Raw genomic sequence first — 14892 nt, 5'->3', positions numbered from 1 at the left:
TGGGACTCTGTGTCACAGAGGCAATTAAGGCTGAGCTAAACATCTTGCAGATAGCAGACACTGAGACCGATCCCCCGCGGTGGAAGCTACACGAGGTCAACTCTCCGCAGGTCTGCAAAGTTGGCCCAAAAAAAAAAAACCTCCATATCCCCCGCCACCAGCGCCCCCGCTGAGGGGGAGTTTAGCACTAGTGGCGATATTGTGATTTGTCATACAGTAGGTCAGCACCGAAGGCACATTCAGCCAACCCAGGCTCGTTTTTTTTTTACTGGCAGCATCTTAACAGTAATGTCTGTCTGCCGGGGCCAAATTAGCTTCTATAAAAAAGTGAGTTGAAAATGTCAGTTTATTTCCTCTGGTGCATGTTTAGAGACACAGACTGTGGGAGAAAAAAAAGTTATTTGGCAAGGAAGTGTTTGTTTCACCTTCAAGTGCATCGCTGGAAAATGATTGCGGCCACTTATTATCTAGCTCATGCTAGAACTGTATTACATAACAGCATTATGCTTTCTTTTATGGCATTTAATATGTGAGGTAATATATATATATATGCAACTATCAACAACCAGATTCATAAGGTGGAAAAGACCAGTTCATCTTTAAGAGATTTAAAAGATTCTGAAAACTACCAAGATGATGCACTTTTGACATTGATATGATCAAATTAAGATCAGTAGATTTGGAACATTTACATATACATTGAAGATCTTTTCATTAAAAAAAGCCAATAATCCCAAAAAATAATTAGCACCGTTGTATTAATTGAAAGCCATGTGACCGTCCCGAATGCCAGATTGCTGCAGGGAAAGTGCAGAGCACTGGTGAGAGAGTGAGACAGGATTATGGCCTGAGGGCACAGCGTGGGTTTCAGATCCCTTTGCCACCTACTAGGGGATTACATGTTAGAATTTGATACGGGCAGCCACAGGCAACCAGTGGAGGGAGTGTTAGAGGGGAAATGTAGAAGCGCCCCACGTGTTTTTATTGGTTTCTTGGGTCTGGGCTGTCTTTCAAAAGTAAATATATTCTTTATTTCTGACAACTGACCAACTACACAAACAGTTGCTTCCCAAGATGAAACAATGGTCTCGATATGTATCTCCCTTCTCCTTCTTCTAACCATAACTCCATAGCACAATAGTGTACACTATATAATCTCTGAGTTGATGTAAGGATAAACCATCATTCAAGCCAAAACTATTTTGCCCACAATCTCTCTTTAAAGATTGATTGTAAAATTCCTGATTTAGTGTGCAGGAAAAAAGAAAACCACAGCAAAAACACAGGACAGAACAAGATTAATATTTGCCTTTGAACTTTAGGTTGATAAAAATATCACCTGGAGGCCTAAAAGCTACTAAATCCCATTGCCTCTGGTCTACGCTTTTCAATGAATGCACGTTTGAGCATGAAACCCACCGACATACGTTATGATGAATATCAGCTGGTTAACTTACCAGAGGCTGCAACAGTGAACAGAAGAAGGGCAACCCGTGCCACGTGAGCCTCCATCTCTGTGCAGTTTACGTCTGAGGTGTTGGTTTGAAGCGAAGCCTGGATCTCTGGTGGGGGGATGAAGATACTCGGGGGTCCGGAGCAGCAGTGAGCGTGGCAGCGGAAGAGCAGACAAATCCAGTCTAAAGGCCCCGAAAGGTCAGGGGGGAGGGGGGATAAAAGGAGGCCGGGAATCAGTGAGGAGACGTGATGGATGATAAGGATGTGACTCTTATACTCATCATCACACATGAATATTAAAAAGGTGCAGTTTAATGCAACAATAATATTTGAGAACACACAGGTCACCGGTCATTTACACAACCTATTCAACACTGACAGCGGGGGAAGTGTCGCCTGAATGTCTTACATTCCTTCAGTGAGATGACAGGATTTTCAATCCCCACAACATTTCTGTCCGCCACCCTGGCGCACAATGAGGGTCTGGAACCCACAAGGGTTATCTGGTGGTCACTCAGTGTTTTCAGGAAGCGCTTCGACGTCGCGTTCTTTAAATAATACCACAATGCTGAGATCAGATAAGGAGGAGAGACTGCTCTCGTTATGCGTATTCATATGGAGGGAGAGAGGAAGAGCCTGTGTAAACTGTTGGCTGCACTTCCACAGGGAAGCTGTCACGTTATTCCCCTGAACGTCTTCGATACAGTCAAAAGTGACCTTTGCAAAGAACTATATAGTAGTGGATTCATTGGCGAAAACAAGCAATTACGTCCATTCACAAATAATGATGGGAGAAAGTCGTGAAAAAGTAGATCCCTCCGTTACATCCGCGTCTTTAACCACCGTTTCTTGCTCCCACAACTCTCTGTTGAGCGCGTCGTACCGTTATTTGACCGGCTAATCATTTCACAACAGACATGAAACAGATCGGTTTGTAAGCATGGCTCTGTTTCTACCCAGGGACATGAAATAGATCAAACACGAAAGTTAAGACAAAGTTCACACAAAACTTACTTCTTCTTTTTTTTTTTAAGCTCGGGTGGTTTTCTTGAAATAAAGCTTTATAATCCACGGGGCGAGGATGTGGCCGATGTAACGATGTCAGGACTTTTCCCAACTTTGTGCCGCCTGGGCGGCGCACATTTACTTTTGTAGCCCTCCCACCGGCCTTTCTTCCTTTTCCTGCTCGCCTTGTGCCGCTGCTGCTGCTAACCCCTGTCATTGTCTTATCTGGTCAGCAGAGAGTCTGTTAAAAATAGCTGTAAATCCCAACACAGTTAGTATTGTGATTTTGTAGCGGGATTATTTTTTTAATATATATATATATATATATAATAATAATAGCCTAGGTTAATTTACTCTGCAGCTACTGTCCTTAATCCCTATAGCCTTTCTGTGACAAGTTATACAGGAGTCTACCGTCTGTCTCCAATATCTTTGTGTCCTACCGGGCACACATAAAGTGCTGCTTTATAATCCCCCTATAATAATATCAGTCTGAAATGTGTGACAGTTTCCTTGGTCAACGGCCAGAGACAAATATATATTTAATTGATGCCGTTGGAATTGTGCAATCAATCACACATATGATGTCTGTCACTTATAATTTTTGCAAGTCAGAAAGTTGCAGGTTTGGCCCCCTGCCATTTAACTTTGTGTAAAACCACAATGAACGTCTCCAGCATTGCCTTGGCTTGCTGGCCAGCTAGGTTACCATGTACAAGTGTGAGACTCCAATCTTCCAATGTGGTTTATCCACTCTTCATCAGCGGGGACCCGAAGGGATGTGCAGACCCATTGTTAGTCTGAGTTATGTGACATCCTGGCGCGAGGCACACAGGCGTTTCAGCAATGGACGTCACTTACTGGACTTTTACATTTCATTGTAATTACGTATTTCCACAGTCTTCTATGACAGAATGCAACTTTCTTGAATTATCTTTTTAATTGCTAACCATCATGGGTGGAATTGTGAATTAAAATGGATAAGAAATGTGTATCTCACCATTGACTACCATGCATATTTTTTAAAAATAAATAAGTAAAAGGTCCCATGGTGGCTTTCACCTTTTACAGGTGGAAGGTTTTTTCGGGATCTCACTTCTCAGAGATCCAAACATTGTTCACCAGTTGATGTTTCTCAGCAATATGGCCACAGACACCCAGTTTATAATATTGTAAATGCAAAATGGCTTTCATAAGTGGGCCATAGGGTTGTGTTACCTCAGCATTGACTTAGAGATTACTTTAAAAAGGTGCTACATTTGGAATTCACAGCATTTCTAGTGCTCCCACACAGCTCTCAAGATAGTGCAGTGTGACGATGCTAATCGTTTTTACCTGGGGGGGGAACCAGAGGCTGGTTGCTACGCTTGCAAAATGACGGCGTCGTTCAGGACAGCTTTATCGGCTGTAACCACATATGAGAGCGGTGCAGAGCGGCAGCCATGATCACACATGTTCACTTCAATTTGACAAGTTGATCTTACTTAAAATAATCAAGGAAACCGGATGCACTTAAAATAAGTAAGTAAAGTCAGTAAGTTTAGTTTACTTTATCTACTTATCTACCCTAAACTGATTGCACTTGGAAAAACCAAGTAAGCACAACAAAGAATGATGAGTTCACAGGGATATTTTTTTGATGAACCTAGTATTATAGCTCTTTAAGGAAAAATGACTCACATTTCATGAGTTAAATCAACATCATAGTGAGAAATAAGTAGAGTACACTAATGTGATTTAAGTAAGTATAAGTATTACATTGTAGAGCAGAGGTCCCCCCTGTTGGAGATCTGTTTTGTGACTTCGTACTCCACTCAGATAGACATTACTCCACTATCTTTACATTGCACATAGTTTCTGCTGCTTTATTAATACTATGCTACCACGTTCATTTTAGTATCAAACTTTTTCACAGCCCCTAACTGATGAAAATACATCACGGACCCCCATTTAATAAACTTCTGTCCCTTGGTCCCCTTTGCGACAGGATTCCTGCTTTTAGTTTTATTACAGAAAGTGTATTACGTTCTGTCATTGTGTTTGAAGCAGAACTGAGTTCCATTAGAAAGCACCAACACAGACACGACGGCCTGCTGCTAACACCTGTCTGAGTTACCGATCAAACCTAAAAACACGATACACTACACGATGATGACTGTGCTTCTGGTTGCCTGGCTTCATGGCACACAAGGTCCAGCTGCTTCTCCACTCACAGCTCTTCAGTCTTCAGTCCGGCTCCTTTTGTGTGTGTGTGTGTGTGTTTGTGTGTGTGTGTGTGTGTGTTTGTGTGTGTGTGTGTGTGTGTGTGTGTGTGTGTGCGTGTGTGTGTGTGTGTGTGTGTGTGTGTGTCTGTGTGTGTGTGTGTGTGTCTTCCATGAGGTCCAGCATGCTGCTGCATTTGAAGGGAGAGGACGATTCCACAATGAGCTCCAGCTGTGCCAGTCAGCTCACCTGGCACTGCTGGCATTAGCTTCCCCTATCAGATTTATGAATTATTAACACGGGAGTTGCTGGCTGCCTCGATCAGTTACTTTGTTTGTGTTATCCTGTGACGTTGTGAAGCACAAAAGTCACACAATATTACAAATAAACTAAATGATATAGGCAGCGGTAGACCAGCAACTGTTTTTTTTTTTTTGTTTGTTCATATAACGATTCATTTTCCCGCCAGAGAGCTGAAAATATTCTAAATAAAATACACTTAAATTGATATTTTTCTGAGGTGGGTCTTGTCTTACTTGACTAAAATATGTTTTTCTGCTGCCACCATCCACAACAGTACATTGCTTTGCTCCCATGACAGTATGGGACCTTTCAGGCTTAAATTGACCCACAGAATGATGATAATGCAGACAGATAAAAGTAATAATCATTCCTCTGGTTTTCACCCAATACATTCTCACGTAGCAAATAGTTGTTCTTTGTTTCAACACTAGACTTTTTTTTAGACAAAGGGTGGATACATTTTTACCACAAAGGACATGAATGTTGAGGAAACACTTCATGACTCACAACAGCTTAATTTGGCATCAAACTGTTTTCAACAGAACATCAGTCACGCATATTAGTAATATCCTAACATTGTTGTCACACATGGTTTGTACTATTCCTTTTACCTGAAGTTGACCCGCAAAATGCAAATTGAAATAAATCAGGTGGATAGAAACACACTTAGTGAGCCAGCATGCACACATCGGCCTTTTGATAAGATGCAAATTTTAAACAAAAACATGTGCATATGTCTGTTTTTAATGCGTTATTAATCCCACCTGTGCTCTTCCTGCCAACATGTTTTTCCTTGAAACGGGTGCATCAAACTCAAGCCCACGCTGTCCTGAGAGGAGCTCCTCCTATCAACCCAAATAAGTGAAATCACTTGTGTGGGTGCACCGCGAGTGTGTTGGCCTTCTATTGAAAGTCAGAGCCACAAGTACAAAAGGCATTTGAGTGTTTACTTTGACCTCTTTAGATGTTACTAGTGGTACGTGCTGTGAATCTCCCTCACTGGGAGAACTGGGAGGTTTAAATTTTCACATTTAATATCATATTTTCTATCCGTACAAAAAAACAAATCTTGCTCTTTAACATTTGATAATTTGTCCTGATGAAACTTAAAAAGAACAGCATTCTTCTTTTGAGGAAACAGTATTTAATATACACTCGTACTGTGTGAGGAAGAAAAGACTGGAACAAAGAGTAGACATAACATCCTTTCTCTCCTGAACAGACTCAGAGGAGTCCTCGTCGCGTCGAATCAACTCACTACACAAAGCCTGCCGGCAGAACAGAGGAGAAAAACACACGTATGGATTACACTTCAACAATAGCACAAAGGCATTTAGAATAATTACAAAACTGCTGCAGCAAACACAATTTCTCAAACAGCAACTCTATCGATCCCCCTCTACACCCCCCCTGTTTTTGCTCCATGCGTGTATCACTGATACCAAACAAAACTCTATCTTTATTCTCTTCCATTCTGTCTTCAGTAAGTAACGTCGAGGCCATTTTCAGTTAAACCTGTTCCTAATCCTGATATTTGAAAGGGAATAAAGGAGTCTTTAATATGAAGCTTTCCATTACATTGAATGTGTGATTCAGTAACAAACTGTCCTCCACATCACAGGGACAAAGCAGGAGGACAAAACAACAAACAGCTTGTTGGAGATTTAGTGAAATAGTGGCGTGCCTTTGATTTCACCTTTTTATTGGCGTCGTCCATGTGTGACCTGACAAACCAATCAATATTTTTCTTCTCATAGCAGTGTATTGACGTCCACTTTAATTAAAAACTTAACAGCTTAATTAACATTGTTGCTAGTAATCCACGTGCACCAGATACTTCAAAAAGAACATGCTATCATTATGAATTCATCTGAATTGATCCTAATCGAGGTAATCCTGGATTGCATATCATGCCTGCTTAAATAATGACTAGTTGGACTAAATGTGCATGTGTGGGTTCTCCCATAGTGCACTAACGACAGCATTGACTCCGTGAACTTGTCTTGACCTTGTCCCTTCAGGCAGCGCGTAGGAAGACGTGAACCTGCTCAACAACGCTCAGCAGAGACAGTCTGCCTCTTCTCGTACTCCCCGTTACTTAAATGATTGCCCTCCTCTTCGTCGCCGACTTGGATTTAGCTGCATATGTCACATTTGGCATCCGTTCAAGGCACTTTGTCACGTCTCTGAGGTCGACGCTTCTACAGTAGCACTCTCTTTCAATGGCTTTCCTTTTTTTTATTGGAGCCTGCCCCCCCTCCCCTAACTCTCCACCCCCACCCATGAGTAGTGTTTCAATAACAGGAAACAATCGGCCATCGTCTTTCATCACAGGTTGACGCTGGTTCCCGCGCGGTGCCACCGGGTCTCTGTGGTGCCAGCCGGCCGGCCCGCCGCAGTCTGTAGCACAAGAGAGAGAATAAGTGTATGCACCAGTTTACTTGTTTCCTTATCGTCCTCCAAGGGGAGATCTGACGCAGTCACTCGCAGCGGTAATATCCAAGACTGACACTAGATGAACTGGGCCCGTCCGCCTTACAGAGTCACTTAATGTACATCCAGCAATCCCATAATGCAGCTTACCGTCAGGGCGTTGCAAACATCCCATTTGTAAACGCGTACATCAATGTTGAATGTGTTCTGCGTAGAACTAAGTGCAGTTAGGGTTTCAGTTAAGTGAGCGGTGCTGGTTAATTTTACATTGGAGCCACAATGCTGCATGTAATTGTCTGTGACAGACCAAAAGGGGATTATTTTCTCAGCGAGCTAGCCATATTTAAAGCTGTGAACGTCCCCGTATCACCCTTGGATGGATAACTCACTGGTCGCCCAGAGGATTCCTGTGAGATACTGAATAAACATGTTACATTTAGCCCACCAGTCTTCCCTACGACTCATGTTATTTCTGAATTAGCTTTTTATAAATGCACTATGTAAGCATGCATATAGGCCTATTATATAACAACAGCATGTGTTTCATTCCTCTTCTTTTTTTCTCCAGCTGCCACGCGCCGCAGTGCATTTTCCACCTGATTGGTTTTATTATTACCAACCCAACTGAAAAATGACCGTTTTGTGATACCAAACCCTAATGTGATATTCATGGCTGATTGCACATTACTGTCCTTATAATTGTGTCAGACTCTGCAGCTACAGTAGGTGCACACAATTATATAGCATGCACACTATTTTTAGGTTCACCTTACCTGCCTGGTTGCAAGCCTTACTCAGAAAGTTTGCAACTTTGCTTATTAACCAACTGCCTATTTGGAAGAAGGCAGGTAGACGAAAGATACATTTAATATCTATATGAATGAATTGTTTTCCATACTACATCTACTGCTCCTTTACAAAAGTTAATGCCCTGATCGTGTAGTATTTATGAAACATCAAAACATTACTATAGCTGACTGTTTCCTTATTGCTGGGCCTTTGCATTGCATTGTTATTTTGATGATGCAGCCGAGATGAGGGAATTGAAAATGGTGCCGCCCAGTGGCGTGTGCCTTAACTAACCCTACACATACTTTAGGTAATGCCCTACTTGGAAGTTCAAGAGGTCGTCTTCAAACTTAATGGTTGCGGCCTCTGAACTGCAGGCAAGTCCACACACACACACACACACACACACACACACACACACACACACACAGTGAAACATCAGCCCATTGTTTCACCGCTCCCCCACATTCACAGACATGCGTCTCTTTCTTTCTCCTGCAGTACGTGACCGCCACCTCCTTTCTTTCCCTTTGTTTTGCACCTTTATTAGGTAAAAGCTGCATTCCTAGCATTCAAGCAGCATCCTCGATAGATTTATGAAAGTGCTCACGGACGCCTTTTCTTGATTGACTTTCCGATGGACACATCCTGTCCCCCTTCAGAAGCCGTCATCCCCTTCCTCATCCCCATGATCAGCGCTCTCCTTGGAGAGTTGTCCGGATACCTGTTGCAGTGTTTGCTTGGCCAGCTGGAAGTGTGCGTGTGTGTGTGTGTGTGTGTGTGTGTGTGTGTGGGGGTTAGTCGAGGAAGGTGAGAGGTAAAGGAAGACCTGCTGGTCATCATCGGCTCAAAGGAAAAGTTAGAATGAACTCTGAGAGCAGCAGTGTGTCCTGCATCCTGTTGTGTCTACATGCTGAGGCACCTGGACCATGTTGTCTGTCAAAGCATTTCCTTTTTCCACCATGCTGTGTGTGTGTGTGTGTGTGTGTGTGTGTGTGTGTGTGTGTGTGCGTGCGTGCAGACAGTTAAATTGTGTTTTTCCATATACTTTAATACTTTAATGTTCTTTTATTTTTTTACATTTACCTCTTTATAGACACCCATGTGTGCATCTTCATGGGAAAAAACAACAACAAGTATTTCTTTAAATATGTACTTTAAATGTAGTTGTAAATGGATTAATAGAAAATAATGCATGATGTCCACGGCGGTCCAGAAAATTATTTTAGAAGCAGATTTTCACCGGTTTGTCCACAGAGGGTGATCTCTGCTATTGTTCAATGGCACAATCATAAACAACTCTTATTATTTCCCCATCAACTCTGGATCCTGATATTATGTAAAGTGCAGGTTTGCCCCCAGAGCATGAGCACGGTGCCATACAGGTTAGGAGATGGTCGACACACGTTTTGTGATATCACTGTGACACGGCCACGTCTGTATGGCAGAGAATGGAAGCCCCACATACATAGAAACACATGGAGCTGGAGAAGGAGCAGAGTTAAGGCTTCTTTGATCCTTAACGGCCTTCAGTTGCTTTTTGAAACCAAGATGTTGTCTTTATGACATTTAAACTGATAAATAAAAAAAGAAAAAGAAGACAACAACAACCAGACACAGCTCATCTATGTTGTTTTACTACAATGCATCAATAGCCTTGGAGACTTGGCCGAAGACCTCGTCCACTGGTAGTTCAGAGTCGACCTAGGAAACAGAGAATATGTGTTAGATTCTACACACATGTTTTATTCAACATTTGAACTGTGATACAGTCGCAGGGACACGGCGTACCTTCCTGACAATGCCGCGGCCCTCGTAGAAGGCGATGACTGGCTCAGTTGCTTTGTAATACAAGTCCAGGCGCTTCTTGATGGTCTCCTCGTTGTCATCAGAGCGGCCGCTGGTCTCACCGCGCTTCAAGAGCCTCTTCACCATAGTCTCCCCTTTGGCGTCGACGTAGAGCAGCAGGCAGGGTTTGCCGATCTGAGATCAAAGACGGTTTGCTTTTCATTGTTTTGCAGGGATGAATTATGCAACAGCAGCTCGTGCACCTCTCCCAGACCCACCTTCTTCTCAAACTCCTCGCCCTGCTTCACCTCACGGGGGTAGCCATCAATAAGGTAGCCCTTGGAGACATCAGCCTTGGCGATCATGGCGTCCTTAATCATGTCTAAGACTGTGTCCTGGAAGCAGACGTGAGACATTATGATCAACCTTCACAATGATACGGCTCTTCTGATAGAAAAATACACTCAGTTGCTAGTTTATTATACTGACAGATTTTGTCCTGCCGGCTCATATCGATGAAGGTTGGCGAAATAACAAAAGGATCCTCTCTGGCTGATGCAATACTGTTCAACAGCACCCCAAACTACATCCTTCAAAATGACCATATAGATCAAGTTGACTCAGCACCTCGTCTCAAAGTGTTTTTAAAAACCTGAACATTATTAACTTTATGGGGATATTGCAGGTCTGGTGTATGAGATACTATGTCCCAGTCTCTTACCAGGGGCACCAGCTCTCCCTTCTGCATGATGGCCTGGAGGTTCTTGCCCCTGTCGGAGCCCGAAGCCACCTCGGCACGGAGCAGATCCCCAGATGACAGGTGAGTGTAGCCATACTTTGCAACTACCTTTTCACACTGGGTGCCCTTTCCCGAGCCAGGACCACCTGAAATAAGAGAGACATAAAGCATTAGTATAGCATGAGAGGGACAGATGATTTTTACATTTACTATTTAAAGGTATTGGGCTGGAAAATGAGAGAAAATATCCTGTACTCACCCACAACAAAGATGATCTTGGCATCTTTAATTTTGTCTGAAATGAGCATGAACAAAATAGGTTACCAGGTTTTTTTTTTAAAATAACAAGTAAAAGCTTCTTTTTTTTTTGGAACAAACCATCTCGACAGTCAAATGTGGCAGAAAGGCCTTCAGTTGAATCAGCCGTACACAAACTCCCCATTTGTATTTGCAGGCAACACTTCTCCACTAGCCTGCTTTGATCGCTTGTGGAGGTTTGTGTTATTCCTCACACAGTGTCGTTATGGCAACTGTTGCCAACTGATAATGCTAGTTTGCCAGGTATAACCGTTCACAGGAAACTACACAGAACGTAGTTAACGTAAGAAATGTTATACATTTAACAGAAGAGCAATAAATGAGAAGTACCAAAACATTTTGAGATGTTGAAATTGATATATCATAAGTCTATGATAATGTGAACAGTTATATCACAATATAATGACTTATAATATGCTGCTGTTGTTAAATAAATGCAATATTGTAACAATGTCCTTTTCTTCAAGGAATTTTCAAGGTACAGCATTGTAAAAATGTAAAATTCAAAACCTCCACTGTGATCTCAGAAATCGCCATAAGAGGGCAGCAGAGTATAAGAAAACACATCAAGACCGCTTCTGCTCCTTTGTAACTCCACACATCATTAATCATCATCAATGAATCTCTTACATGATATATTATTTACCTGCCATTGTGTTGCTTTAGATGAGTATTATCCTTCAACTAAAAGACAGAAAAGGAAACAGAAAAGAAAATAAGTTCATGACAGTAGATCTTTTTTAAAAGGCAAACAGTCCAATAGTTAGAGAGTCCATAGGGATAAACTAACATTCTGTATTTTATGAAAAGCAGAAGGCCAATGTCACACAGTCAGAAAAGGCAGATGAAACTTTGTTGATCGTGTTTTCGTCATGTGATACTGCTTCCCATTGGAAATCCCCAAATATAGTCCTGACCTTTGCTTATTTCTCGTCTTGAAGCAATATAATCAAAGTTGTGCAATTATTTGTTTGGGAAATGTTAACTCGCTGTGCTTCACCTTTACCTCAAAAACTCATTAAAAGCTCTGCAGAAGAAGGTGATAATAATATTAGTGCTGGTGATGTTATTGTCAGTGTTCCCATGTGCATCTCTCCAAACACTTCAATCATGAGTAATTGTTTTTATTAATAGAAACGTTACGATGTGGCCCCACTTAACTTATATACAGCACAATAATACTAAGTACTTTTACAGTGTGTACCATCGCTGATAAAAAGTTGACTCCCTCACTTGATCAAGACAGGAAATGCCTATTCATTCTGTGTTAACAGCACTGAACATTCCTAAAGAAGACAACAACCACGTTTTCCTGTTTACACTTCTCTTTTTAGCTGACTTATAGACTTAGAAGAATGAGGAAGGAGGCAGGGGAGCCGTTGGTGCTGGCATGTGTAAAAAGATATCTTCAACTAGCTGCTTGTCATGTGCTTCGTATTAATAGTGGGTGTGTTTGAAGGAACGGGCTTTAAATAACTTTTTGGCTTAACAGGTGTTGCCTATAGTTTAGCATGTCTGCTTTGATTATCAGGAAGTAGTGTCTTGATTGAAATTAAATTCTCAGTTTTGCACTGTATTTTAATACAGTTGATATCTTCAGTACAGGTACTTCCCTTTGGATGGATTTGGACACACATGCACATGCACACTATGTTCATCAGGTAACCTGATACGTTCCTTGTCTGAGTTTTATGAAACCATATTCGTGACTATTGGGGCAAATGAGTGATATCTTTTGTGATATCATATTGTTTGAATAGCAGGCATGTGGCAATGAAGGCTAGCAGCCTGCTATTCAAACAAACCTGGTGCCAGCTTGATAAACCAGCTTTAAGGAATGTGTACGTTATTGAAGGTGAGTTGTTTCATTGTGCTGCAGAGGAAACATAGTGATATTCTACTGTGGTCCAAATGAAAGATTTTTATATCCAACACGTGTTCCCAGTTCACCATTTAGATATAGTTTAGCAGAGTAATACCTAATGCTACCAGTAAGTTCTCTGATTCTCCCATCCGACACTCCTGCTGCTCTTCAGGTGTCTAGTTTTATGTCAGGGGCCTTTGACCCTGTCGTAAATGTCACTCAGAGGCTGGCATCTGAGTCAGCACGGAGCCTGTTTGGGAATCCCTCCCTGGCCTATTATGGTGCCATCCTCTGGTTCCCCTGCCTCTTCGGCATGGCAGAGGTGTTCTGGTTCTAATATGGCGCAAACAACATTTCACAGCTGTGGGAGGTGAACTCAATATAGGCATGGAAAAGCAGCGATACATGCATGGTTTTGCTGCGGTGTGATTGTGCTAATACATTTCCCAACAGAGGCCGTATCAGTACTGGAGCTAGATATGCCAAGATGTTTGAACTGGACTTCATCATTTGGGGACAATGCCCTGTGAATGTGCTGCAGGACTGGATCCATATTTGTCCGTTAACATGCATGATGAGTCTCTTGCTTAAATAACGTCATGCCATGCCACTGGGTGTGCTCGTTAATGCCAAATGTAACCTGATATTTGGAATTTGAACATGTGACTTTTTGTAATTCTATCCTTGAATTGAAATACAGAGATACTGGACTCCCCAGGACACCCACCCCGATGTTAGTCTCCCGTCTTATTACTGTTTCCTAACTTTTGGCCTCGCTAAAAAAAGCCTCAGCTGTTAAGGGATAGCGTGTCAACCATTCTCAAAAAGCACGTGGGGGTGAAGCTTTCACTGACCGGCCGCAGAAGCAACAGGAGTGAAAACAAAGTACTTGGCACACAATCTATCCGTGCATTCTCTCTACGTACCGCTGGTTACCAAGGCACTGTGCAAAAAATAATTGAGCGTACTGTCCCTTTAAGGGAGAACAGGGGACCCTTTGACGTCAGTGCAGTGGGAGATATTCCATGGTGTTTGTGAAAGGATGGAGCGAGATAATGTCTGTGTTAGCTGTGGCTGTTGAGGATGTGTTTCTGATCCAAATTGCAAGCTTCGGTCCGTTATAATGTGTCCACTGACGAGGATCAATAGCACTCAGAACCTAATCAATAGTTAATGACCGTTCCTGAAGGGTGGAAGCATAGCTGTGGAATTAAAAGGCTAGCTGCATAAAATGCCCTTTTAATGGGTATAGGTGGAGGATAATGTTTCCATGTTGTCAGAGTGAAGGCAAACCGTCTGCAATGAAATGTCTGTAGGAAAGAATAAGAATCCACGATGGTAATACATTCTTTAAGCAAAACAATTATGTCATGCATTGAGTGCCATCACTGTCAATGACACATGAGAGCTGCATGCCTTTGCACTATGCAGACATGCTTGATCTCCTGACAACCATTATAGACAGTATGCCAGGTGACAGTTGACACATAACAGTGTGTTATTCTTATTCACTTTCCATCCCATCAAACAGCCCTGCCCACTCTCTCCCTCTGCCATCTCTCTACTTGTCACTCCCTCCGACCAAGTCGGACACACTCCCTGGTATTCGCTGCTCTCTCTATGGAGCCTTTGTCCTCTGTACTGACCTCTCTTCTCGTGCTGTGGCTCTAGATCCCAGTGCAAGGGGGCTGCTGTCCCTGGATCCCCGTGTGTGTGTGTGTGTGTGTCTGCACAGTTCCTACTGCACGGCAGCCCTCCCTCCCCCTTGCTACGCCTTTTTATAGCTCAGCTGAGGCTGCTCAGCCGGCGTTGCATTCTGGGTAAGAGGGAGGAAGCACAGGCGAGAAGGAGAGTGAGGGCACGGTCGTGAGTGAAGGGAAGGATGACGGACAGGAGGAGGCACAGGATTAGAGGCAGAGGGAGAGGAGGGGAGGGCTGTGGCAGAATGCGTCACTGCATGTCCTTAGTTCAGGTCATTTTGTGCAAAAAACATTTT

The 14892-nt window shown here is 42.7% G+C and overlaps 2 protein-coding genes across 3 annotated transcripts in view; both read right to left on the bottom strand.

Moving 5' to 3' along the window:
- The window catches only part of eng (endoglin), a 150793-nt gene extending 148230 nt beyond the window's left edge, over positions 1-2563 (bottom strand). For both annotated transcript variants that reach the window (XM_084034748.1, XM_084034747.1), the window contains exons 1-2: positions 2470-2563; positions 1458-1637 (exon numbers count right to left, since the gene is read on the bottom strand). In XM_084034748.1, coding sequence (XP_083890874.1) covers positions 1458-1512 — 55 coding nt within the window. In that variant the 5' untranslated portion in view covers positions 1513-1637; positions 2470-2563. The remainder of the gene's footprint in view (positions 1-1457; positions 1638-2469) is intronic.
- A 7245-nt stretch (positions 2564-9808) lies between these two features.
- Positions 9809-14668, bottom strand: ak1 (adenylate kinase 1). Its single transcript, XM_084035350.1, has 7 exons — positions 14543-14668; positions 11679-11716; positions 10974-11009; positions 10697-10860; positions 10254-10370; positions 9979-10170; positions 9809-9891 (listed from the first exon to the last, which is right to left on the bottom strand). Exons 2-7 carry the CDS (start codon positions 11683-11685, stop codon positions 9826-9828), a joined length of 582 nt encoding a protein of 193 aa, XP_083891476.1. The 5' UTR covers positions 11686-11716; positions 14543-14668; the 3' UTR covers positions 9809-9825.
- Positions 14669-14892: the final 224 nt, after the last annotated feature.

Source organism: Eutrigla gurnardus (assembly GCF_963514095.1).
Source record: "Eutrigla gurnardus genome assembly, chromosome: 19".
Taxonomy (NCBI): domain Eukaryota; kingdom Metazoa; phylum Chordata; class Actinopteri; order Perciformes; family Triglidae; genus Eutrigla; species Eutrigla gurnardus.
The sequence above is the reverse complement of the archived record's forward strand: the minus strand, read 5'-3'. Positions and strand labels throughout refer to the sequence as shown.

Bases quoted from the DNA above. Each gene is read 5' to 3' on its own strand.
- ak1 (XM_084035350.1), bottom strand. The intron at 10,371-10,696 runs GTAAGAGACTGG...GTCTGCTTCCAG, and splicing joins AGGGAGAGCTGGTGCCCCTG to GACACAGTCTTAGACATGAT. The intron at 9,892-9,978 runs GTACGCCGTGTC...TCTGTTTCCTAG, and splicing joins GCCGCGGCATTGTCAGGAAG to GTCGACTCTGAACTACCAGT.